Source organism: Triturus cristatus, chromosome 12 (assembly GCF_964204655.1).
Source record: "Triturus cristatus chromosome 12, aTriCri1.1, whole genome shotgun sequence".
Taxonomy (NCBI): domain Eukaryota; kingdom Metazoa; phylum Chordata; class Amphibia; order Caudata; family Salamandridae; genus Triturus; species Triturus cristatus.
This window is the reverse complement of record NC_140595.1, coordinates 148,219,733-148,245,100: the sequence shown is the minus strand read 5'-3', so window position 1 is coordinate 148,245,100 and position 25,368 is coordinate 148,219,733. Positions and strand designations below refer to the sequence as shown.

General features: G+C 41.4%; 1 protein-coding gene across 1 annotated transcript in view; it reads right to left on the bottom strand.

Moving 5' to 3' along the window:
* The window catches only part of LOC146772942 (intelectin-1-like), a 51,940-nt gene that overhangs the window by 23,750 nt on the left and 2,822 nt on the right, over positions 1–25,368 (bottom strand). Inside the window, exons 2-5 of the mRNA XM_085637464.1 lie at positions 24,391–24,461; positions 22,862–23,032; positions 1,890–2,137; positions 644–802 (exon numbers count right to left, since the gene is read on the bottom strand). Coding sequence (XP_085493590.1) covers positions 644–802; positions 1,890–2,137; positions 22,862–23,032; positions 24,391–24,448 — 636 coding nt within the window. The 5' untranslated portion in view covers positions 24,449–24,461. The remainder of the gene's footprint in view (positions 1–643; positions 803–1,889; positions 2,138–22,861; positions 23,033–24,390; positions 24,462–25,368) is intronic.

Genomic DNA, 25,368 nt, shown 5'->3' with positions numbered 1-25,368 from the left:
GCGATTAGAACACTGCTTCTCGAGTAGATTTTCTACTCGAGTGGCAGCAAAATCAACTCGAATGGCTGCGCACTCTTGCGCACCGCTTAGTGCTAGCACCAGTGCTAAATCGCAGTGCAACCAGTGTGATGGGCATATTTCTGCCCGAACGCCACAGAATCCCGCAGAGTTTTTATGTAACTCCGTGGAATTCCGTGGAGTGAAATTCCTTGAGTGCTGCCCATCCCCATCCATAAGATCACATTCAAAGGTGTTCCCATTTACTCTTATCTTAATCAATTTACCTGACTAACTACCTTGCTTTGGAGTGTTCAGTAAAGTCAAAGCAATAAAGTATGTAAATATCTGGGGGTTTTGGGAGGTAACATCCAAGCCCACTTTCTTCCTGGTAATCCATATGTTTTGACTCTAACTTCCAACCCCACCTTCTTCCTTATATCTAGCTATTTCTGTGATTTGAGTCTCTTTCTGATGTCACTTCCTATTTGTTAAGAGACAGATGACATGAAAATATATGTATAACATTTGCAGGACATCTTAACAATAAACTGAAGTGCCTTCTCTCTATCTTGGTAGAAGCTACAACTTTATTGTAAATAAAGAAACAAGAAAATTCACACACACCTTTCCCCTCTGACATTACCTCAAAAAGATGGAACAGATTCCCTCCTTCAGATGGGAGAAAGGCAGTCTCAGTGTGGTATCTCAGTATAGCGGCATTTCTCCAGTCTTTCATCGGTGTGACATTTGGCACGTGCCACACAGCTAGGTCCTTTGCTTTGATATCATAGTAGCCCGGATTCTGTCAACAAAAAATACATTTATACATTTAGAAAATACATATAGTTAAGTCTCATTTGTGACCAAACTGCTCCTAATCATTTGCTAAGACCTGTAAGACATATTGGGGAAACAAATAGAATATTTTTGTAGACCAATATATAACGGTCATTGATGTTCAATTGTTGCTCTGCATGACTTGCTTATATAGAAACTAGACACATCATATACCCTCCCTTTAAAACACAATTATCTTGGAAAATTTCTAAAGAAGCAACATCACTGCTTCATTTATTTCTTTTTTAGTATGTTTCTTTTCAAGTCCATAAGAAATCAAAAGATCAACAAAAATATGAAGTAGGGAGTCTTCCATTTATTGTATTTTGCTTAAATTATAACTTCCTGATTTGGAATCTTGAAAGAATTCTTATGTTGGTGGATATGCAGAACCTTTTCCCTTCAGTGCCTCCTTGAGCTCCTCTATCTGTTCTCTTTGGCCAAATAATGGGTCTCTTCCAAATTCCTTTGTCTGCCTCCTATTTAGTTCTGAAAACTGAGTATTAGGAATTGACAGTATTCCACCTGGGACCTTAGCCAACAAAATTCTAATTGTGGGCATTTGTTACTTACAAAATTATAGGCATGAAAACATCTGCACTTCCAAAAGTGGAATAGCTTCCAATATCTTAATGGCAGAAATGTGTAGCTTACTCTAGAAAAAACTGAAATGATTTCCAAAATTTCAGCATTGGAATTTTATAACCTAAAAATTTGAATGTAGGACTAAGTACCATTATTTTAACAGCAGAGATTCCAGGAGGCGTGTTTCCATGCCGCCCATGGCACTCATTGTAACTGAACCCAATCTATGAATTGATTGCTCTGAGAAAAGCTTGGCCATAAATGTTAGTTTAGACTGAATAAAAGGTAATCCTTCATAGCACTTCAGTATGCCATGCAGAAGTGAAGGCATGTATCGTACACAAGGTCCACCCACAGTTCTACTGCCAACTGTAAGAGCTGACCGTATTAAAAAAGCACCAATGCAATTTAAGAAGCATAGGCGACTGTCCAATGCACACTGTATGAAATTCAAGAACATGTTGTACCTTATAGTCATCACTTGTAGCTCCACTTGCACTGCCAAATGTGTTGTAGTTTGCCCAGTTACCATCTCCTTGAGGCAGATTTTGGTTGCTTCCTTGCTGACTGGACCAGCGGTCTCCTGTAGTGCACTTCCCATGCATGTTATTTTCATGGACACTTGCTACCAAGGTCCAGCCACCTCCGTTGGTGGTCATGTCACAATAAGTCTGATATGGAACACCATCCTCAGTTTTAAGAGTGTAAAGTCCATCTGTAGGGAACACAGGAAATAATGTGAAATGTTTTTAACACTTTTCTTCTAGTATTACAGTAATATGGAACACACAAATGTATTGATACAAGTGTTAAGTATTTTGACATATTGTTAAGAATATTGATTTAATTAGACACCGAATCAACAACTGAAGAGACAAGTTATCCTGAGTTGTTAATTCAGCCAGGTTTCGTTTATAAGTGCGGCGAAAATTGTTATGTGGCCAGTAGCATGAGGTACTGGTCAGAGTGGGATTACAGGATTTGCAGGAACACAGACTTGACTTTCATCGAGAGATTGTGGTTGCTGAAAGCAGACAAAATTCCAGGTGAAATAGCTGGCATGCTATGAGGAACACATATTGAGGTCATGATGTAGAGTTTGGCGGGTGGGTTACTCCATCACAAATGTCATGGAAATCCCAAGAGCATTATATCGTATGGCACTTGTAATAGGGTTTACACAAAATCCATCACATTTGTGACACAGTAACCCATCTGCTAAACCGGGCTCTAAGCTGGTACCTTTGCTTGATTGAGATGATCAGAACGAATGATTCATGTCAATTCCTCATTTCTAAGCGGTTCTTCAGGGTCCCACTTACAATACCCATTAACTGTGACTTTCTCCATATAATTACCAGTACCACAAGTATCGATAACGCCAGAGATAGAGCTAAAGGTTACCAGGGCACTCCAAAGGAGGGAGCATGGGACATGTTACCACCCCAATCAATAGGTCTTTCACATACTATCTTTCAAGAATATATTGGATCTTAGAACATGTCATGTAAATGTTATGTTATGTTATGTTATGTTAAGTTGATATGTAAAGCGCACTAATCACCTGTGAGAGTATCCGGTGGCTTTGGCAGGTGTGTAGGTGTGTGGTTGCTTCTGTGTTTAATCGAAAAGCCAGATCTTCAGCTTCTTGCAGATCTCAAGAAGTGAGGTTGGAGGCTCTGATGTGTCGAGAGAGGTTGTTCCATGTTTTGGATGCGATGTAGAAGAAAAAGTGATCTCCAGCTCTTTTTTTTTGCGGATGTGGGGAATGTGTGCGAGTGAGAGTGAGGCAGAGCGTAGGTGTTTGGTGAGTTGGTGAAAGACTATCAGCGGAGATGATGGAAAATAAAGGCAGTGATTAAGAAAGGAGAAATGTATTGCTTGATTCCCCATCGTTGGCTTACAAAAAATGCAGTTAAAGGAAGAAACTTTTATAAAAAGATGTTTGATAATTCTGAATCAGAGTTTAAATTTAACAATCATTGGCAAAGCCAGTTGTTCTGGCTTTAATATGTTATTGCATAAAAAGAAAGGCAAACACAAACACTGTTGGCATATATTGACAAATTAAATCCAGACCTGTGTCCTTTGCCAATGCCTGCTAAAAGCTAAATTTAAAATTTTGAACAGTACCAGGCAAGACAAAATGTTACATAATGCGGCATCTGTTGTAATTGAGGTAAATGGTGGAAGCGGATAATGTGGCATCGTCTATGCTTGATGTAAATGGTGTAAGAGTACAATGTGGCACGGGCTATACTCGGTATAAATAGCAGGAGAGTGGGGCATAATCTTTTTCCACGATAGTGGGAACGTGAAAAGGGAGGCTGCAAGTTGACCGAATGAGTAACCGGATGTATTTGTACAGAACGGAAATGCAAACTAACCGTACTGCTGCCTTTACTTCCAAGATGAACAGCGAAGCACAACACAGGAACTGTCATTGTAAGTGCTCGTTGTCCACAGGCCAACATGTGTTCACAACTTTGCATGTCTCTTTCTTGAGGCACAAGTCGCCAAATATGTCCTAATCAAGGTTCATTTCTAATGAAGGTCAATTTCAATCACCAGTGGAAAGTGGCTGAGAAGAAAATGTCTCAGCCCAGGCAGATATCTGTTTTATTTTATTGCTGTGAGATATTTTGTGCTCACAAAGTATCCCACGGGCAAAACAATTGTCAAAATGAAAAATAAAACTGTGAAGCATGCAGATTTCACGAGATTGCAACTGTGTGAAAAACATTTTGGCCGGGCTTAGAACCAACCTGAAAGTAAACCACTGTCAGTTTTCTCAATATGTAATTATAGCCTTTTCATTTGTTTTTCACAGAAGACCTTTATTAACTATTAGTGAACCCAATCAATCAATCAAGCAATCAATCAATCAGATAGCTTTTTCCGACCACTAAATATGATCATAAAAGCAAATACATAAAATCATACTTGATTTTAAAATCATTAAAACAGTGTGTTAACTTTTAGTAAACATAAACGCAGTGTGACATAGCATGCTATAAATGACGTCACATCACAATGATTAACTCTGCAAACAGACCCAATTACTCACCAACCATATCATAAGATTACAAAGTGCATTTATCATGTCCACTGAAGCCCCATCCCCTTTTTATAATTAGACTACTGCAGTTTCCTCTTTTAAATCTTTCTCTCTATCCCTAAAATCCACCCACTCCCCAGATTTAATTAAATATTTGCATAGGTCGTACTTTGTATATTGGTACTTCTAGAATCAATCTGTGAACCATATCCCTGTTCTTTAGATCTGGCAGGTTTGCATTTGTCCATGCTTTGGCTATGTTGCACGTTGCGACCACCAAGCCCCAATGTAGCACCGCCAATTGGTTTCTTGGTCAGAGGGTATGTGAGGCAAGACAAGTTTGGGGGTCGTTCTCCAACTGCCATTCTGTCACTTCTCCCAATATCCGCATCCACCCGTCCCAGAACAGTCTGATCCACGGGCATTCCTACGTGGTTCGAATAAAGTTCCCGGGTCATCGTAGGTGTCTCGGGCAGTTGGAAGAATCTGCCCTGCCGACTCACCAGAGTTTATAGCATGTGATATATGAACAGTGATGATATTTAATTAAATTAGATGCTCCTGTACTGAGTGACTGTGGCCACACCATCACCTGTAGCTCAACTGGTGTCCCTTTCCAAAGCATGCCTCAGAGCTTCAATTGCGTGTCGTGCGAATCACCACAGAATGATAAAGTGTGGAGACTTGTTTGCACCCCATATCCCTCATCGAGAGTTTGGCCTCTAATGCAGTGGTTCCTAACATGCGGTTTGTTGACCCCTTTGCAGCCGAGATGACTATCCAGGGGGTCTGCGACAGTTTAGAAATTGAAATAATATTAGCAGATTAATAAAGTATATATACATTTGGAATCCAAAGGTAAAATGTAACAGTTAAAACATTCTATAACTATGAAGGGATTTGAAAATGAAGACTAAAAACTAAGAGCCTGATTTAGAGTTTGGCGTACGGATTACTCCGTGACAAATTTCATGCAAATTCAAACGCTGTATGACAGTTTCATTTTATCCTTTGGCACTTGTAATAAGGTGGACAAGATATCCATCACATTTGTAACACATCTGCCAAACACTAAATCAAGCTCTACGCGGGAATCCTTTGCTTGATTCATGGGAGCGGCACAAGTACAGCAAACGGAAAATAGTAAGGATGACGGGTGGTGTCAACGAAGAGCCAACAAAAAGACATCATGCACTAGAAGCAAACAAGATAAAGCGATGTGCTGAGTCTAGCATGTTGTACCCTTTTAAAATTAAAATCCAAATTTAGACAAGGTCCGAATTTCCCATTAAATGAAAGTTTCTATTTTACAATACTTGTTTGTGAATATATCAAATATTTTGCCATTTCTAAATTTGTTTCATGTCTACTTGTTTCTGTATTGTTGGCATTGTTTTGAGGTTGAACTCATAGAAATTGCTTAGACCCAGGTCTCCAGCTTCCAGTAATAACTCAGTGGGGGTCCCTGGACTCCAGAAATTATGCATTGGGGTCCTCAGTAGTCGAAATGTTAAGAATCGCTGCTCTAAGGGGTTAAAGTCAGGGAGTTTAGTGATGGCATTTTCAAGTTGGCCCTAATTGCTTGCGACACATAAAGTCAATCTATCATATTTGTCAATGTGGCAGACACAGGCATATTTTGACTCAGCAATGAATTTATTCACACAGTTTAACAAATCAAAAATTGTTTGAATTTAAAGATGACAATGCTGATAGAGAAACCATATAAAAGTCTTGAAGCAGGAAAGGAGATAGTGAGGGCAGACAAAGATTTGTGTTGCCATAAAATCATTAGAGTATAGCTGTTAAACATCACCTTTGCACTATATAAGAAGACATAGAGCCTCAGTGTACTTTACTATTTACTTTCATTTGAAGTGAGTAAATCAATTGAGCCAGGCTATGTTAATGTCATTTATATTGGGTTGCATTGCTTATAATTTCCAAAGAGTCTCAAACAGGTATGTTTTGAAGGAGGTATACGAGTTAGACTTTTGGCTAATGTTGGATGTAAATAACAGAAAATGTGCAGAGATTTGAAGCGCGAGGCAGGAACCCAGAAGTCATGGGTGTGTTAACGATATGCTAAGCTTACCAGCAAGAAGGAGCATGGCAAGGCGGGAGTCAATAGTCCCTGGCCCCATGCTCATTTTGCTACATTTTATTACATTATAGATTTTGAAGCATGGCTGCTCCATTCATTGTTGACAAGCCACCCAACATGACTAATGCCACTAGATGGTGGGGAATGACCCGGACCCCGTAATAACCTCTGAAATGCCTGGTGTTGCTTGTGTACTGTTTAGGAAGGTTGTTTACAGGGGGCAATATCACACAGGCCAAGAGAGTGTAATGGCTGGGAGAGTGGAAGTTATAAGAGGGACTATTACCCTAAGGGTACTAGAAGATGGGTGTTGGAAATGGGTGTTTCTTACTAGAACTGATATTTTTTTTACACTGGTTTTTTATTTTCCTTATTGAAAAATCAATAAAAAACAAAGGAGTAAAAAATAGCAATGGATTCGAAATAAAAATACTCAGGAAGCAGGGGGAGTGAAACTGTAACCTGTGGCATAAATCTGGTAGATGAAATTTGGCGTAGTGGAGAAAAGTACATGCGTAGTATCAGACAGCAGAAAGGCAGCCAGTTACATGAGCAGTGAGTGAGCAAAAAGGCGAGCGCAAGGAGACTAAAATGTGAGTATCATTGGCAAGGAGATGGCAGGTAGAAGAAGAAAGTCAAGTTCACTACTCAAAGGGGGACTGTGCACAAATCATCTTGCAGTATGTTGGCATGCTTTAGGGGATCTCTGAGAAGCAGAGAGATTTGTGTTACTGCTGTGCTTACAATTAGCAGTGCCTCATCTGGAGGATACTCAACCCCAGAATACACATTCCCAGAAGAACACAGAGAGACTTGACATGATTTAGAGAGAACTGCCAATATAGTGCATGGCACGTCCTCGAAAGAAAGGTTAAACTATTGAATGTTATTTATAATGGAGGTAAATAAACGGGAAATATTACAGTAACATTGTTTGTATGTAAAAATATCAAGGACAAATAATCTCATGGGGCCAAAATCTCAATACCTTAATATTGAGGACCAAAATATTGTGAAGGGAAATGCATACAAGTATGGATTTAGTATTCCTAACTCCACATCTACGTACCTTAAAGATGTCTATATCCTCAAAGTGCATATATGTGGAGTTAAGAATGGTAAACCTATACTTACCTATATATACTTACCTTCAGGATATTTGGCCCTAGATATTTTTGCCTCAATAGTTTCGCTCCATGATACTCTGCATTCAATATTCTGCAGAATACCATCACATTTCTAAACAGAGAGAAAGGACAAAATAGCAAAATAATTGGTTCTTTTTACATTAGTAGTAGTACTGTCAGATCTAAAGGTCCACTTATGGGCACCACAGTGCTAGGCTCATTCAAAGATTAGTTAGGAAAAGATCAACATTCCAGGATCAGAGCTCCTAGAGTGAAAACAGTAGGGTAACATATTAAAGGTATTGAACATAAGGGTGGGATAGTAAAGCTGATTAATTACATGTACAGATGGAAAACCGCATGGAATAAGTAGGAAGGGGGTGGCTGATGGACTTGCTAATCGATCTGCTGTTGAATTCTATATTTGCATATACTCGCTTCATAACCGCAATATTACTGCATCCATCAGTCAATCTTATCTAGAAGCGGGACTGACTCAAATCCTATTCAAGCAGGAGCCACTTAAAATAATTTTGTGATCATGGTCATGGTATTTTCACAAAAAGAAAATCTCTGATATTTGTTCATGTTTTTATGAAGGTATGGAGAGGCAAGCAGACCAGGAGCTGGCGTGCCGCGATAGAGACTTGTGTGAATGCTGACAGAAACGTTCACTTCAAGAATGCAGTCATTTTGGATATCCGGGTCCATCATGAAGCAGCAGACTTTCTTTTTCCTACAGGAAGTTAGCTGAGTTGCAGATGAGTGCCTTAATCTGGTTCCGGGCTGCAGGTCATGCTTTGTACTCAATGTTACATGATTTAGGAGGATGAGGAAGATGATCAGCTGTTGTCACTGGAGACCATGTGGCACCGCCCCCAATGACTATCCTGCTGGGTTTTCTTCTTGATCACCTAAATGAATCAAGAAAAAAAGCAAAGCTGATAGAGTGCCCAGTGACAACAGCAGTCATCTCAGCAAAGAGTTGTCCATGCCTGTCCAGACGCTACCAATCCATTCTATCCCTAGTTTAAAAAATGACTTTCCTTATTAGTCTTTCCTAAAATGTCTTCAACAATGCAGGGAATCATTCATTCCAAGGGGTTTAAGCTTTGGTTCTCTAGAGCTAAAGATGTGCCACTATCGTTAATGCAGCAAGCGCCCAGGATGGTGGCTGGACTGGCATCGCTTGACCAGCATCCCCTGTCAGAGAAGCATTATATCCTCTGTCCCACCCACAACTCTTGCAACTTCTCACACTGAATTTACCCCTAGCAAGATTCCCTTGTGTAAGCCTCACCACACCCGTTACCCAGAAGTCCAGCATACGCCCCAACCTTATTTTCGGCCCATCCCTGCCTTACCTTTTTACCTCTACTATTTATATACTTGTTTCCAGCACACTCAATGTAATGCATGCCAGCAATGGGAGTGGAGTAATAACATCAAGGAACTGAATGTATCTTGTAGGAGTTCAAATTAAGCACCCTCTATGTGCCTGTGTTGACCAGTATAACCAATGCACAGAGATCAAAGGGGTGAAACGCGCATTGAGGCTTAGTGCAGGTTGTTGAGGCAGTAGAGCTTCCCTCTTAACCATCATGCTTACGACAACCTGTACACAAGTCGCTTGCTCTACACTTGTTCAAATAGGACTAGATAAGTGTTGGACGAATTATACTTAATAACTCAGTAATTGTGATGTTTCTAGCTCTGTTCTTGTCATTGGCAGTGAGAAACGTCAGGATCACAGAAATGGGGGACTAAAAAAACAAATGTTGCACATAAATTGCCCTATTGACTTCTACAGTACCAGCCTACAGCTGCTTGTTTTATTTGCCCAGAGCCTGAACAAATAAGACACGCAGCAGTAGGCTCCAGACCTTTTGAGCGGTTGCATGACAGATATGAATAGCTTGTTCGGTCTTGGTTCTATCTTTGTGCTTTATAATTTCGTTTACTGCTGTTTCCATTATAATGCAGGACTACAAGTCACAGAAGGCAAAAAATAAACAGGAAAAGGTGACATTTTCACATCTGAGGTTAGGGACCACTTGTGATTGGTGTGGACCACTGTGTAGCATGTCACCTACTCTAATGACCAACATCCCACAGACGCCCAAGATATTGCAAAAAGGATAAGTAAATTTTGTGGCACAAAAATTATAATTTTGCAGCACAAAAATCTACATTTTGCCCCACAAAAATCAAAACTTTGTGGCACAAAAATCAAACTTTTGTGGCACAAAAATCAAACTTTTGCGTTTTTGCAGCATTTTTGTGGCACCTTATTTACGTAACTTTTAATAGTCATGTCCTAATAAAAATAGAATCTGGAGGGAAGGAAATGGTGTAAATCCTCCTAATCACAACAACATAGGACTCGTCTTCACAGTGACACTATGTTGGGTCACAAGTGTGGGTCAAAACCTTGGCGGAGAAGAGCTCTTGAGGTGTAAAATGTTTACAAGAGTATCCTATATGAGGAGTGGTGAGGAGGGTGTGGGTGTCAAAGTCTAATTCATTGGAATGGGAAGAGAGGGAAAGGAATGATGTAAAACTGCTGAAAATACCTACAGATGCATCCCAAACTTTATTTGTGTCCACAGTGGGTGTCGGTGTGAGGAATAGCCCTGTGATGAAGCATGCGACCCTTGGGTGGAAGAGGGATTTTGTCCCTAAAGCAGATTAGGTCCATACATTTGGGACTAACTCTTCGATTTGAGACAGATAACCTGAAGTATTCTTTGTAGTGCGATTCAATAGCTGTGCAAACTTTTAGCTTGTGATTGATGGTGGACCTTTGAGATGATGCATATGGTGTTCATATTTTATTGGTGGACTGGGAAGATGTGACTGCTGGTGGTCACTTTTTAAAAATGATGGTTAGCTGTGGGAGATGGTAGTGCTACAATGGTCCTTCAGCAACACTCACTTCCAAGTTCAAGTTTTTGTAAATAATAAAAATCTAAAGGCATGGGAATGCTTCTGATTATTATACCCCTAACCACACTTCGCCGCATAGATTCCCGCATGCAGTCCTTTATTTGGGGAACTATGCGACCTCATTTATCAGCTGCTAAATTAATTGCTCGTCGCTCCCATGGTGGCTTAGGTTTGCCATTGTTGGAGCACTACTCTCTGGCCTTAGACCTTTCACAGTTGCCTTACCTACTCTCAGGTGCAACTGACTCTCCTCAATGGGTCACAACTGAACACTCTATACTTGCGTGTGAGGATGGTCTTAACTTCTTTTACAGTACTCGTAAACCTCAAACCTTCCCTCCACACCCTGTGCTCTATGCCAAATATCAAGCATGGCAACGTGCACATCGTCTATTAGGGATTGCCTATCGTTTACATTCCAAAACCCCAATCTTGAAGAATGAAAGTATTCGTATCAGTGGACGAGTACTTTCCTGGACTGATTAGAGTTCAAGAGGAATCCTGATATTAGATCAAATCATAATAGGCGGCACATTGAAATCTTTTGATCTTCTTTGTGAAGAATTTGATCTCCCTTTACATCAGGCTTCAAGGTATTTACAACTTCAACATTGTCTGAGGAGATGTCTTGGTCCCTCCCCTTGGACATTACAAACATCGCCGATATTGAATTTTCTTTATACTTGGGGTCGACATAAAGGTGTAATGTCGGGATTATATAGCACTCTGATTAACCATCTATGCTCACAACCACTTCCTAATGCTCTTTGCGACAAAAGGCATGAACGCCTACATGTTACTATAAACGAAGATATAACCGGGCAGACATATTGGAAGCCCTGGACAAGGGCACCCGTGAAGCACGTATGAAATCTTTTCTTTTTCTTTTAAAAACTTTGCATGATTGGCATTGGACTCCATCAAAGTTGCAATGACCTGGATTGTCATTGCATTCTAGGCGTTGGAGATGTTCTTGAGTTAATTGTGACCTTCTACATATATTCTATGAATGTCCCTTTATACAACAATTTTGGTTACAAATAGGAGATACGCTAATGGAAACTATTTCTCTTACACTTCCCCTTACACCTACTACTATTTTGCTACATGATCTTAAAGGTTTTCCTACTATTTCACGTCCTCTGAGTCGACTCTTACACACTGCACTTTCTACTGCTAAAATCCGTATTTTAAGATTGTGGCAATCACCCAGCCCTCCCTCCAAGGAGGATTGAATGGTTGCGATGATACAGACGGCATCACATGAACCTGTAATATATAAGTTGCAAGACCAAGAAGAAATATTTCAACAAGTGTGGACCCCCTTTCTCCGAGACTCCTGAATCTCACTGTCTTCCCTCCCTTTTTTCCTCTCTTTCTTCTTTCTCCTTCCTCCTCTTTTCCTTCTCCTTCTCCTTCCCTCTGCTTCTTTCTCTTCTTTACTTCCTCCCATTCTACCCTTTTATTTCCAAGTAAGGAGATGGTTTGATTTTCCTTTCTACTCTTCTCATTTTGCTATTTATTCATTCTTCCGTTTCTCAATTCGTCTTTTTTGCTCATCGATCTTCACAACTATTTATGTTTATTTATTTATTTATGTATTTATTCACCTATCTATTTATATATTTATCTGTTTATTCATATATTTACTTAATAATTTATATTACCTTGCATCATCCTAAGACACACTATAGTACCTGTACATACATATAATATGGTTCTAAATGCATATTCTTGTTTCATAATCTACTCTGTCTAATTCTTTTTAGAATTATAATTAATCAGATTTAGAATGTCCTAACATGTTATGCACAATTCTCTTATTTCCATAATTAGCTTCCAGTCATTTATTCTATTCCTATTTTCCCCTTCCTTTCTTTTCTTATACATGATTTTCCTTCCTTTTTCCATTTTTATATTGTGTTATGTGTGTATTTTGCTAGACCCTTACTGATTTATGTTGTTTTACACTTTTATGAAATTGTATACCTTTAATTTCCAATAAAGAATTATGATCCAAAACATGTTTTAAAAAAAACTATAAGCATAATGCACAAATATAACCGACCATTATGTCATAGATCTATACATTTTGTATCAAAATACTTAGTGACTAATTTTCCAATATTTCATGTTTATCAGCAGTCCCCGAGTGATTGACTTATGTCTGTGCACACATAAGGTTACCCAATGACGCCATGCCACTGGGGACACTTTACTCCAGTGCTGGCCTTTCCTTCTAGAAATCACTGTTTTCAGCTGTGTTGGTCCCATTGATTCAATTGGAATTGTATTGCATTGTAATTTCATTTATATTGCTCTTACTACAGTCCACAAGAACTTGAAGAGCTTTAAGATGAGTAGCACACTACTCAGGATCACAATCTTAGTGGTTATTCCAGTGGTTGTTGTTGGATTTTGGGAATAGTCTTGTGCTCTAAAGGAAATCCATCCATGCACTTACTACTGTTCGATCCTCTATGGGTAACCGTGACTACTGGACCCATTACCCAATGAACAAACTATCTCACTGGAAGTGGGACCATTTGATTACAGGTTCTGTGCATCCAGCACATGCATTAGTCTGGTGTTGTCTTGTAATAGGGTTGGAATGTATGACCTGTAGGTGGGTTTCAGGCACATCTCAGTGGCAGGTGCATTAGATCCTGAACTGCCTTCTCAGCTCAGATTCACACATAGGAAGAAGCTGTGAAGGCCACTCCCTAGCAGAGGATCAGGATGTACATGGGAGCCCTTCTCCACCCCACCACACTGTGCGCTGGTAGGGAAGTCCTGCTTCCGAAGGGCTGCAGATCGTGACCTTATCCAATGTAGTCAGGTTTGGCTTATCTGCGCTTCAAAGTGGACAGGAGGGAAACGCTCTGTACTGACGCACACAGAGATTACTGGATCAAAGTGAGAAGAGTAAGTAATTAAGTACTTCTTTATTGCTTGATTAATACAAACTGTAGCAATGTAACACATAATAAACACCTATACAGTAACACACACAATCGAACGTTCCCCATAAATTAATAGCAATAAAATCAGTTAGCACCTGTTCCTCCGGCCCAAGGAGACCCTTTCCCTATGCATGTACTTCGGTGTCAAAAGGTGCTGTGGCGTAGTAAGGGTTAGAGTGTGAATGCTCATTTTAGAGACCAGAGCAGGCGCGGGGATCGATAGAGTAAGCTTTAAGGGATCATTACCCTACTTAGTTTAAAAATATAGGGGCATATTATCAAGCACGGCGTTAAAATTATCGCCGCTTTAGCGGCAGAAAACTGCTGCTAAAGCGGCAATAATGGGCTTGATGATATGCCGCAGAGAATTCCAATAGAAGCCCATGTTGACACCAGAACATGGGCTTCTATGGGAATTCTCAAGGGCGGATGTATGACGTTACAACGCACACTTTTACAACGCATGCACTTACAACGCATTTTTTACAACGCATAATCCATTACAACGCATGACATTACAACGCATGACACTACAACGCATTTTTAAAAAATACCTTTACAACGCATTACCATTACAACGCATACTACCTTTACAACGCATACCATTACAACGCATAATATTAAATTACATTTAAGGTAAGTATTAGATAGTATAGGGGTAAAAATTACTATTCTAACTCCAGGGGGTGCAACAGTAGGGTAAGTGTTGGATAGTATAGGGGTAAAAATTACTATTCTAACTCCAGGGGGTGCAACAGTAGGGTAAGTGTTGGATAGTGTAGGGGTAAAAATTACTATTCTAACTCCAGGGGGTGCAACAGTAGGGTAAGTGTTGGATAGTGTAGGGGTAAAAATTACTATTCTAACTCCAGGGGGTGCAACAGTAGGGTAAGTGTTGGATAGTATAGGGGTAAAAATTACTATTCTAACTCCAGGGGGTGCAACAGTAGGGTAAGTGTTGGATAGTGTAGGGGTAAAAATTACTATTCTAACTCCAGGGGGTGCATCAGTAGGGTAAGTGTTGGATAGTATAGGGGTAAAAATTACTATTCTAACTCCAGGGGGTGCAACAGTAGGGTAAGTGTTGGATAGTATAGGGGTAAAAATTACTATTCTAACTCCAGGGGGTGCATCAGTAGGGTAAGTGTTGGATAGTATAGGGGTAAAAATTACTATTCTAACTCCAGGGGGTGCATCAGTAGGGTAAGTGTTGGATAGTATAGGGGTAAAAAATACTATTCTAACTCCAGGGGGTGCAACAGTAGGGTAAGTGTTGGATAGTGTAGGGGTAAAAATTACTATTCTAACTCCAGGGGGTGCATCAGTAGGGTAAGTGTTGGATAGTATAGTGTAATATTATGCGTTGTAATGGTATGCGTTGTAATGGTAGTATGCGTTGTAATGGAATGCGTTGTAAAGGTAGTTTTTAAAAATGCGTTGTAGTGTCATGCGTTGTAATGTCATGCGTTGTAATGGATTATGCGTTGTAAAAAATGCGTTGTAATGGTAGTGCGTTGTAAAAGTTGCGTTGTAAAGGTTGTTCCCCCTCAAGGGCATATCATCAAGCCCATTATCGCTGCTTTAGCAGCAGTTTTCTGGTGCTAAAGCGGCGATAACTTTAACGCCGTTTCTTGATAATATGCCCCATGAGTGCTTATTTTACAACCATAGAAGGATAAAATCTCAGCACGACCATAAAAGCAGCGTCCATTTTGAGGTGAACATGCAAATGCTCATTTGAGCTCTCTAGGACAATGAATTATAAAAATCTTAAGGTGCAGGTGTTAATTTATATAATCTAGTTTTACAAAATTTGGTGTGCAGATGCTAATGGTAAAATCTAGAGTGAACGATGGGCTTGGGAGTTGTGACCATTTTAGAAAAGAAAGTCCAAAGTGCTCATTAAAAGGTCTGAGGTGGTGCATTTTTTATGTTAAAGTGCAAGTGCTTATTCCTCAGGAATCCATGCAAAGGGCATTATGGAATTTTGACATGAGTGCGGCCATTGGGTCCAGCTGGAAATTGAGGTGGTTTAAGAAGTTTTGAGGTGTGAATGCACGTAAGAAAATCAGGCACAATTCAAATCAAATTCCCGTCTTCCTGCCTTGCTCGCAAACATTTTATCAAATCTATCTAGGAACTTAACCATTGTGCAGTTCAGACCAATGTCTGTTGGTTCAAAACAGTCGACACCGCCTTGAAACATGACCTTATACCCCGATCTCTCCACTTCCTGCACAGGAGCTCACGTCAATCCTCCATGCATGAGTATCACAGGCATAAGACGTGAACAATGTGCTCCAGCTCTTATTAGCATAGTTGACAGACGTTTTTCCCTGGCCTCCTTCTCCATGAGGTAAGATGTCTTAATACGGGGTAATAGTCCCAGGCTATATTTCAGGAAGTGTGCGTTGGCCTGGCTGCTGTTTGTTTCACTTAGGTATCCCTGTGGGTTTAGCCTGGTGTAATTTTGAAGTGTAATCCACCCATGACTGTGCTTGTACAGTCTGTCTTTGTTCTCAAGCATTGATAGCAGCTGTGTACTGGATTTGGTTTGTTTTTTTATCTCCAGGTGACCTAAAAATTAATCCCAGGCACTGGATAGGTCAATAGAGCACAAGGCCTGATTTAATAAGGCTCATGCCGGAGAGCTTGTCCTAAATTCCAGTTTGTGCCAAATGTAACAGCCCAAGGAACCCGACGGTGCTATCTTTAGTCTATCACAACAAATCGCAAAGACTGCCTGCCAAGCCAGATATTGTTTGACAATGCAAAGCTCCAGCCTAATTTGTGCAGGTGATGTGTTTGGTGGTAGTTGAAAGATTGGTCTGTATATTTTGAGTATCATTTTATCCAAGGTGGCACAAACCCTACTCCAGAGTGCCTCGTGCCCAAAGGTCTGAGTAGGGAGGATCTTAGCTTGCACCACCTGCAAAATTGGTGTGAGTGTAGAGTCATTTAGTTCATTGTATAGAGACCTCAGGTCAAAAGCAAGTGCATTATGTTTCTTCGTTATTTCCTCCAGTAGGTCACTATATCCTTCATTACAATTGAAGTAAACTGCAAAGTACCTGAAGCTTTTTACTGATTTGATAGTTTTGTGTCCAAGAGACCAGGTGTGCTTCTGTGCCTTTTTTCCTTGCACTATTAGTATTGTTCTTTTTTCCTATTGGTCAGCCCATTTCTTGCTGAGTTGGTGAGATTTGTATCAAACAGACACTTTATACCAACCTTGGTTCTGCTTATGAGAACAAGGTCTTCCGCGTACAATAAATTTGATGACTTGGAAACCCCCCAATGTGGGTGAGTGAGAGTTTACTTCATTTAGTAAAGCAGTAAGATCAGGGGGGAACAGATTAAATAAAGATGGGGCCAAAACACATCCCTGCTTCAGGCCTTGCAGTGTTTTGATTTCCCTTGATAAATGAGAGGATAAATTACAGGAAACGTCAAAGCATCTCCACATCCAAGAGACAGCAGGGGTGATAACTGAGGATGAAGCAATAACATTTTTACAAAGCAGCTGAGAACCACCCACCAATGACAGGAAAGTCTCAGATAAAGTCAATACATTTGTGTACAAGAAAATAAACAATACTTTCAAACTTTGTGGCAAATAATGCTCACTGTCTTCTCCCACAACCACTGCAGCTGACGGGACACCTGACTGAGGTGGCAAGTCTCTGAAAGCTTTAGCCAGATACCCGGCTCAGCTCAATGTCTTCCTGTAACCTCAAGCCCAAAATGAGCTGAGCTTTAGCAGAAGGGGATGCGGCCTAGAGGTTACAGCTACAGCCCATGTAACACAGAGAACCAGGTTTGCATTCTGGCCTTGGCTCAGCATCCTGTGAATCCTGTCAAAAAATACGTGAAAGGATGTTTTTGTCTGTTGTGAAGAGCTCCTATGTCTTTGTGCAACGGTCACACAATGTAAACCACCAGAAATACAATGTGGATTCTAACTGTCGCCCACACTCTAATCTCATCCTCCAAGACTTAAAGTCAAAGCATTAAACTTTGATGTCAGACAGAAAATGGGGGGTCAATCCCAGCTTTCCCTCCTGACCAAAGGATGCTGCCCTATCTACAAGAATCCAGGCCACATATAGGGAAAACAAGACAATCAACTAGCCTCATACGTCACTAGTTTATTTGTCCTCATGGCGGGGGTAGGAGTGCTTCTCAGTGCATGTTAAAACTCTCAAATGTAATCAATAATTCTCCAAGGAGAGGTTTAATCTGGTGAAACCAAGGTGAAACTTTTTTGCATTTGAAGACACTTTGTCTTATCCCACAATATCGTTGTTGCATGACTTGCATGCTAAATATTTCCAGGGCCCGGCTCGTGCATGGGCTCGTAGAGCCAGAGCAGACCCTTGGCTTGGGCTCCCGGGCTAGCTCTTCTTCCTTAATCCTCAGTTGAGCAGGTCAAGGAACGGACAGAGGGATGGGTGAAGCGGGACTAGTAAAACAAATATAAATAAAGTAGAGCTCATTGCAGGTTAGGAGCTCCTGCTCACCTTCTGGAATCACTGAAAGAAAATACTGACGCTGGCCTGGTTTCCACTCTCCCCACTCGACAAGCAACTCCAGTAATAAGGACGAGGGAGATGAGAAAGAGCAGGGGAAGGCCATGTAGCATTATTGAGCAACCGTCTTGGATGGTGAGCGATCACCAAAAAGACATGTCGTTCTGCTGCCTTTCTAGCATGCAAAGCGTGCTGAGTTCTGAGCCTTTCAGGCAGCCTGAAATACAACAATAATTAAATCGAGCAAGGCAACACTTTTTTTTTTTTCATGGTACCCACTGAAATTGCGGGCATCATGCACCTTGGCCGATTGTGAGATAAATCCACGATTTGAGAAAGATGGGGGCCTAACTGTCCACAGTTCCACACACATGGTCCATCAGGATGTCACAGTGCATGAGCATCCTCCACATACCAAGAGATGAAGAGACCACAGAACATGGTAAATACAGAAGGAGCAACCCTCAAACATAAGGCGGATTAGTGATCCGATATACCCCTTTTCGGACGAGAAAACATGTAGAAACTGGGGAGGTAACCTAATTTTTGGCATATTATTCCCGATTACAGATGTCAATCACATAATTTACGCAATATCGTGCATGAAGTGAAAAATATATCACAAATATATCACAATTTTTCCTCACACAATTAGGGTGAAGACAGGTAATGATAATATCAAAGAACACCAAGACTACTAATTCTTTTTGCTTCTATCCTTCCAGATTGTCAAAATTAAGAAATTGTATATTTGTTCTATTAAAGAATATTACCAAGTAGGTATTGAGCGTATGTTTTGCACTGAAGTCTATTAATCAGGAACACCTAATAGGCTAACAGCACTAGGCATTAGTCAGAGTGGTAACAGGGATCATTGCATTTGGTCCTGAGGAAGAAGCTTACGGGTAGGCTTCGAAACATGTCAACCAGCGAGGGAGCTGCTCATTAAAGCTTTTTCCCTCCGCTTTCCCCGTTTTTATCAATACCAGCTACAGGGAGCATTAAAATTTTGTTTTTCCATAAAGCCAGGTATTTTTTAAATTCACTCATTCCTGACCCTTCCACTCTCACACCAATACACATAGTTTCACTTCACTCCAAAGTGCTCCCACATATCCGTCGGTCGTAGCACGCCCATCCCGCAGCAGGGCGGGAAGAACCTGATGATGAAGCATGCCATAAAGGGACCTTTTGGTAAGTGATGGTTATTTTAAAAAACGTTATTGCTTTCCCGTGCTAGCAACCAAACGGTTCACTTGTGTTTAGTCACTTTTTGGACGGTTAGCACTTTATTTTTATAAATTCTGAGTGGACTCTTTTTGTTTTTTCATTTTTTACAGATGTAGAAAATCTTAATGACATGGTAAAAGGACAGAAATACTAACCTGCTTTGGTACCACGTGTTCAGTATTAGTATAGATGTTTATAGCCCGTTATTCGTCTTTGCAACCTCTCTAAAAATGAGAGGAGCCCTCGGGTGCACTTATTTTGGGGATGTATGTGTGGCTGCCAGGGCTTTAAGTGGGATGTAAAAACTGAGGGGTCTCTCAAAGGGGTGTGGCCAATGTAATTATGGGCCTGGCTTAAAACACGTAAGCTAAAAATCTTAGCATAGTGTGCCAACCAACTTGTATTTTGCAGAATCTGTCATTGCATCCAGATATATGATGCAACAAGTAACATCATACCCACAGCAAGTGAGGACTATTGGCTTTGTCAATGGTTGTTAGTTGCACAAGATAAATATGTAGCAACTATGGCTTGTATATAATATTGAAAAAGCATCCGCTAAGGCCCTGGTGACACCATGACAATGTTGCTGCTCCTGAGATTCAAAAAGAGACGGGAAATCCAGAGAGAAAATGACTCTCTTTAAAGGATTTCCCTTCCCCTACAATGCTCCCCTGGCATGACGTCCACTAGTGACTGCAGTCCGCAAAAATATGGGCTGCCTGTGCCAGGGCACAAATCAGAGCCTGATGGAGACCCGTTTCAAGGCCCCCTTTAAAAATCTGCAAGTGCTCAGCACCGGTGTGACCTGGCCCACTTAAAGCCCTGGTGACTGCCTATCTGCCGAAGCAGCATTGGCATTTATAAGCCACCCTGCTCAGCTTTTGGGAATACCACAGAAATCAACAGAATAAAATCGGCACACCATACATATGCGGACCCCATAACAACCAAAAATGGCCCACTTTTTGACCTGTAAGACCAGCCCCTCTGGCACTGGATCTTTGCCTTGTAGGCCAGTCCGATCCTGTAGCAAGGATTGTTCTACTAATTTCCCCAGTGCTTAAATTGTGATCAAATAAGTGCCAGGGCCCTCGTCGGGAGGCATCCGCAGCTTGCAACACCCACTGCCACCAAAAGCGTTTAAAAATGGCTTGGGTGGCAGGTATTTTTTGTTTTTAATGTATACCAAATTAATAAACAATTGCTGTTCTGCTCATCTCTAAATTATACAAACAGTGCCACTATGTGGCATCTGTCATAACTGCCAGTGCAGAGCACTGGAAACCACCGGCTCAAACTAAGCACTGATTCCCCCAGGAATTAATCTATAAAAAAATAGCTTAGCACGGACATTCATATCAGTCACAGTAACTAGGACAAACATAAGCACCAGAAAAAGCAAGCACAAATTGATGCTCATCTAGGATGGCCATTTGTGAGAAGGTCATTCTGGACAATGTTTCCAGTGCAGGACTTTCGGCCACCAACTAATTCACTCTAGGAGTTGTATTTTATTCTTCTACCATTGAACTTATGAGACTAACACATTTTAAATCACGGATTTCTAGGTGAAAAGTACAGAACTGGGGACAGTGTCCGAAATGAGCTGAAGGGAGGTGGTCACCAGGGCCGGAATGGGAACTCAAAGCAGCCCTGACAATTTTTTCGGACCCCCCTCCCTGAGCCTGGGGGGGTGTGAGTGGGAAGGACTGCTGCTTTTGTTACTGGGGGCCAATATTGAAGCACCATTGCAAATCCAGCACCCCATAACAAAACCGGCCCACGCCACTGCAAAACCGGCCCCCACCCTTCCAGCCTCTCAGGGAATCGCCTGTTGCCTGGTACAGTCAGTCTGGCCCTGCTGGCCACCCCGATTCCGGCCCCTTCAGAATTAACTGGCAGCTCATGATGAGGCCATCAGAATAAGTGCAGGCCTGGTACTAATGTTGCACAATTCCAGACATCTGCATTGGACACTGCTAGCCAGTACATTTCAAACAAATGCCTTTCCCGTCCTTGCTTCCTTTAATTGACAGCACTATAATATCAGAATCATGTTTTCCACCTCCTGCAAGTGAATTGTCTATGCAGTTGTGCAGAGCATAATATGCTATGCTATTTACTACCTGAGTGTCGGTATGCAGCTCCGTAAAGAGTAATATACAAATTACTACCATTGTTGTGTGTGAGCCACAAGACCCGAAACCTGGAGTGGGACACCATACCCTCTATCCCTAAACAATAGTGATAAATATCACATTGCACTTTCTGCATCTGCATATGGTTTATGCCATGAGCAAGTTTCATGGGATTTGTTTCTGGAAAAAATAGGAATTTAACCAAAACCTGGGTTGCAAGGGATTACATTTATGCAACATGCAGAGTCCTTCTGACTATTTGGAGAGTTGATTCCTAGTGTAAATTAATGGTTGCAGGCAATATGTGAGTCAATAATCCGTGTTTTTATAATGTCACTTTTGCTGTACTTTGGTAATAAACTTTAATTTGAACTTTGAACTCTGGGATTATGAGTGTGAGTGTACATTTATTAGGAAAGTTGCTCTAAATAACATGTGTTATTAGGCCACATTTATTTTCACTTTCATGGCATAAATATATAAATATTAGGGTGGTGTGGTGTTGTCAGGAAGCTTCCACCCAGGATCTATGATTGACACGCAGAGTTCTTAAGTTTTCTTGGCTCGTGTGTGAGTAGCTCATCAAGTGCTGGCTTTTTCTCTGCATTCTGAGATTTGTAGCCTAATGAATCCCACACACAAATGCACCTGGCAAACCTGAGAGCTCATCCTGAAAAGAACGTTGTGCCTCATTTGTGAGGCCCTACAGGCACTTTTGCGCCCCCAGACTGTCACTTTTTCTACGTTCCGGTGGTGCAATGTGCCACTGGCATATTTATGAGGCCACGTAAAGCCACGCCATGTTACGTGGCTTTTCATGGCCTTATCAATATGTGCCCCTTTCACACAGAAACCTGCGTGAAAGGGGCGTTCCATGGATGTTGCTGGAAGCGTTCCCAGCAACATCCATGGCTTTTTGACACTGCCCCATATTTGCAAGAAATCATAAGCCTTAGGCAGCGTTAAAATCTTACACCTCCCCAGGGGAGGCAAAGGGAAGGTACAGATATTTCTCCTCGATTTTCCACTTTTTATGTGTGCTGCTTTCTGCCACACACATGGAAAGAGGAAAATGCCTCTTGTGATTGATTTTGTGCAGGAAGGTTTCCCTTACTGCACAAAAATAATCATACCCGCAATGCAAGCACCCTTGCACCCAGGTGCAAAGCTGCCAGCGTTGGTGCACAGCAGCCCAATTTCCGCTGGCGCTGGGGAAAAGGACAGGAATGCGCCCTTTTCTCTTGCCGTAGGGCAAAAACCCCATAAATGAGGCCAAAAAGTGTGTTGGAAAGGAGTACCGGAAACCCTCCTCTAAAGTGATGGGCCCTTCTTTCTACCTACCCTGGGATGTCTTATTGTGCGACTTGATCTCTTGGCAGCTGCGCATAAGCCTCATTGCCTCCATGGGAGTGTAGCCATCATACTTCTGCTCGCACTCATCTGCGTTCCACTTGGCCAACAGGTCCAGGATGGCCAGCTTCTTGCAAGGAAGATCATTGGCATCACATTCATCTGAAAGAAACAGATAGTGTTCAGAAAACTCACTACTTCTTGGTACCATCTCCAAGGAAAGTTAACCCAATGTGTGACAAAAGCAGAGGATGGTATTTGACCAGAATAGTGCAGGTGAAATATTGTGATATACAAACAGATATGGGTTTCAAAATATTGTGAGGATAAGTCTACATGAATAAGTATACATTTACTGTCCAAAACTCCATATATAGGTATCCAGGCAACGTATTTATCATCCAGTACTTGAATATGGAGGTAGAAAAAGGGAAACTATGTTTACCTGCATTTACCTCCTTTCACAATATTTTGACAGTCAATAGTTAGGCCACAATCATTTTTATCATAATATTCCTGTCCTCAACATTCTGGCATACAAACAATTTTTATACAGCCATTTCATCTGCTACACCGTCTTCCACTAATCACAAGGTAACTACGTAGTTCTTATTCTTAACTTCACCTATGCCTACATTGGGAGGTAAACATAAGCAGTAGCGGCTTGCACAGGTAAGAATGTTGAGGTGGGGTGGGGGTGGTGGAAGTCGATTGACAACAGGATAAGTAATAATAAATAAATAAATAACATTTACTTTGCGCTCGCCGGTGCCGCGAGCGCAAAGTATGGTCTCATTTATTTATTTAATATTACTTATCCCGTAGTCTGTCGACTTCCACCACACCCCACTCCACCCCGCCACCGCACCACGGTTCTTACCTGTGCGAGCTGCTACAGAGCATAAGTGAGGTAAAGAAAGTTTATTATATACTTACCTTGCAACAGGCTTGTAAATTGATGTAGTAGATGCAATATCATCAACATGCGATATGTTGCATGTGATATAGTGACGGCCTCCACCCAACAAATGCAATATCCTCAGACGTCATAATGCAAAGCACTAAACAGATGTATTTGCATGAGTGGGCTTATAGTCAGTGGGCACTGGATTTCCACACTTATTCCCTCAAGTTTCAGTCCTGTTGATCACACAGAGATTTTGCTTCCTAAAAATGATGATCCGGAGGGCCAATACCTTCCATCACCAGCACCATCAGGGTTACTGGAGCACTTGGAATGAGGCCCTCAGTAGTGGACTGTAGATAGCTCCCAAGGCTGGGTGCAGCATTAAAGAGGATTTGAAGCTTTTATGGCTCAGAGAGTCAACAATGTCGAAAGAACCAAGTAACCTCTCTGGCATCACCCCTCATATCGAACCAGTAATATACAGCTCTGAAGATCTCAAGTTGAGCCCACCCTTATCAGGCCTTTGATGGAACATGGCTTCAGGACATTGACCCCTTTCCCTGCCCTCGCTACCCACAAACAAAACCCATGTGCCTAGTTTGAAAACTCCTACCTGCGGCTGAGCTCCAGGACACGGAGACCAGGACAAGCACCAGGCAGAGGATCTTCATTGTACAGCTCTCCCTGAGGGGGTGAGGGAGAAAAAGGAATATTGTTGAGGAAGCATAATTTGCCATTGGAATTCCAAACATTTGGAGAAGTATGCCTAGAAAGATGCACCAGGCACAGGCTTCCAAGTATCCTGGTTTTGCCATGTGACATACCCTGAGGGATCCTCTTAGGTCTGTCTCACTGTCCCCCGTTCTGGAACCATGTATTTTTAATCAGGTGAAAAAACATAATTGATTACTATGTTCAGTGCTGACTTTGTAAAAGACAAACCGTAATGACAGGGTCTCTATGTTTTTCCTAGAAGCCTCACCAGTGTTCGTGGATACCCGGGTTGTGCAGGTTTGGGTCCACCACATACCTTTATCTTCCACCCCCTACACTTCTCGTCTTTATCTCACTCTTGCAGTTCTTTCATCCCTGTTTTCTCCATTTCTCACAGCTTTAATATCTTTTTCTGATTCCCTCATTTTTCTGTCTTTTTCCCTGTTGCTCCGGATCAAAATCTGATGATTAAAATGACACAATTTAAGGATTGATTATAACTTTCATTTTATGTTACCTGGAACACTGAGACGCTCTTCAATATTGCGGAACACTGAGACGTGCTTCAATAACCTGGGCCACTGAAACGCGCTTCAATAACCTGGGCCTCTGAGACGCGCTTTTAAATCCTAGGCCACTGAGACGTGCATCAATAATCTGGACCACCGAAACACTCTTCGATAACCTGGACCACTGAGACGCGCTTCAATAACCTGGACCACTGAGGCGAGCTTCAATAACCCAGAACACTGATATGTGTTTCAATAACACAGAACACTGAGACGCGCTTCAATAACCCTGAGTACTGAGACATGTCTCATATTTCAATCACCTGGGCCACTGACACGTGCTTCAATAACCTGGGCCACTGAGAAGT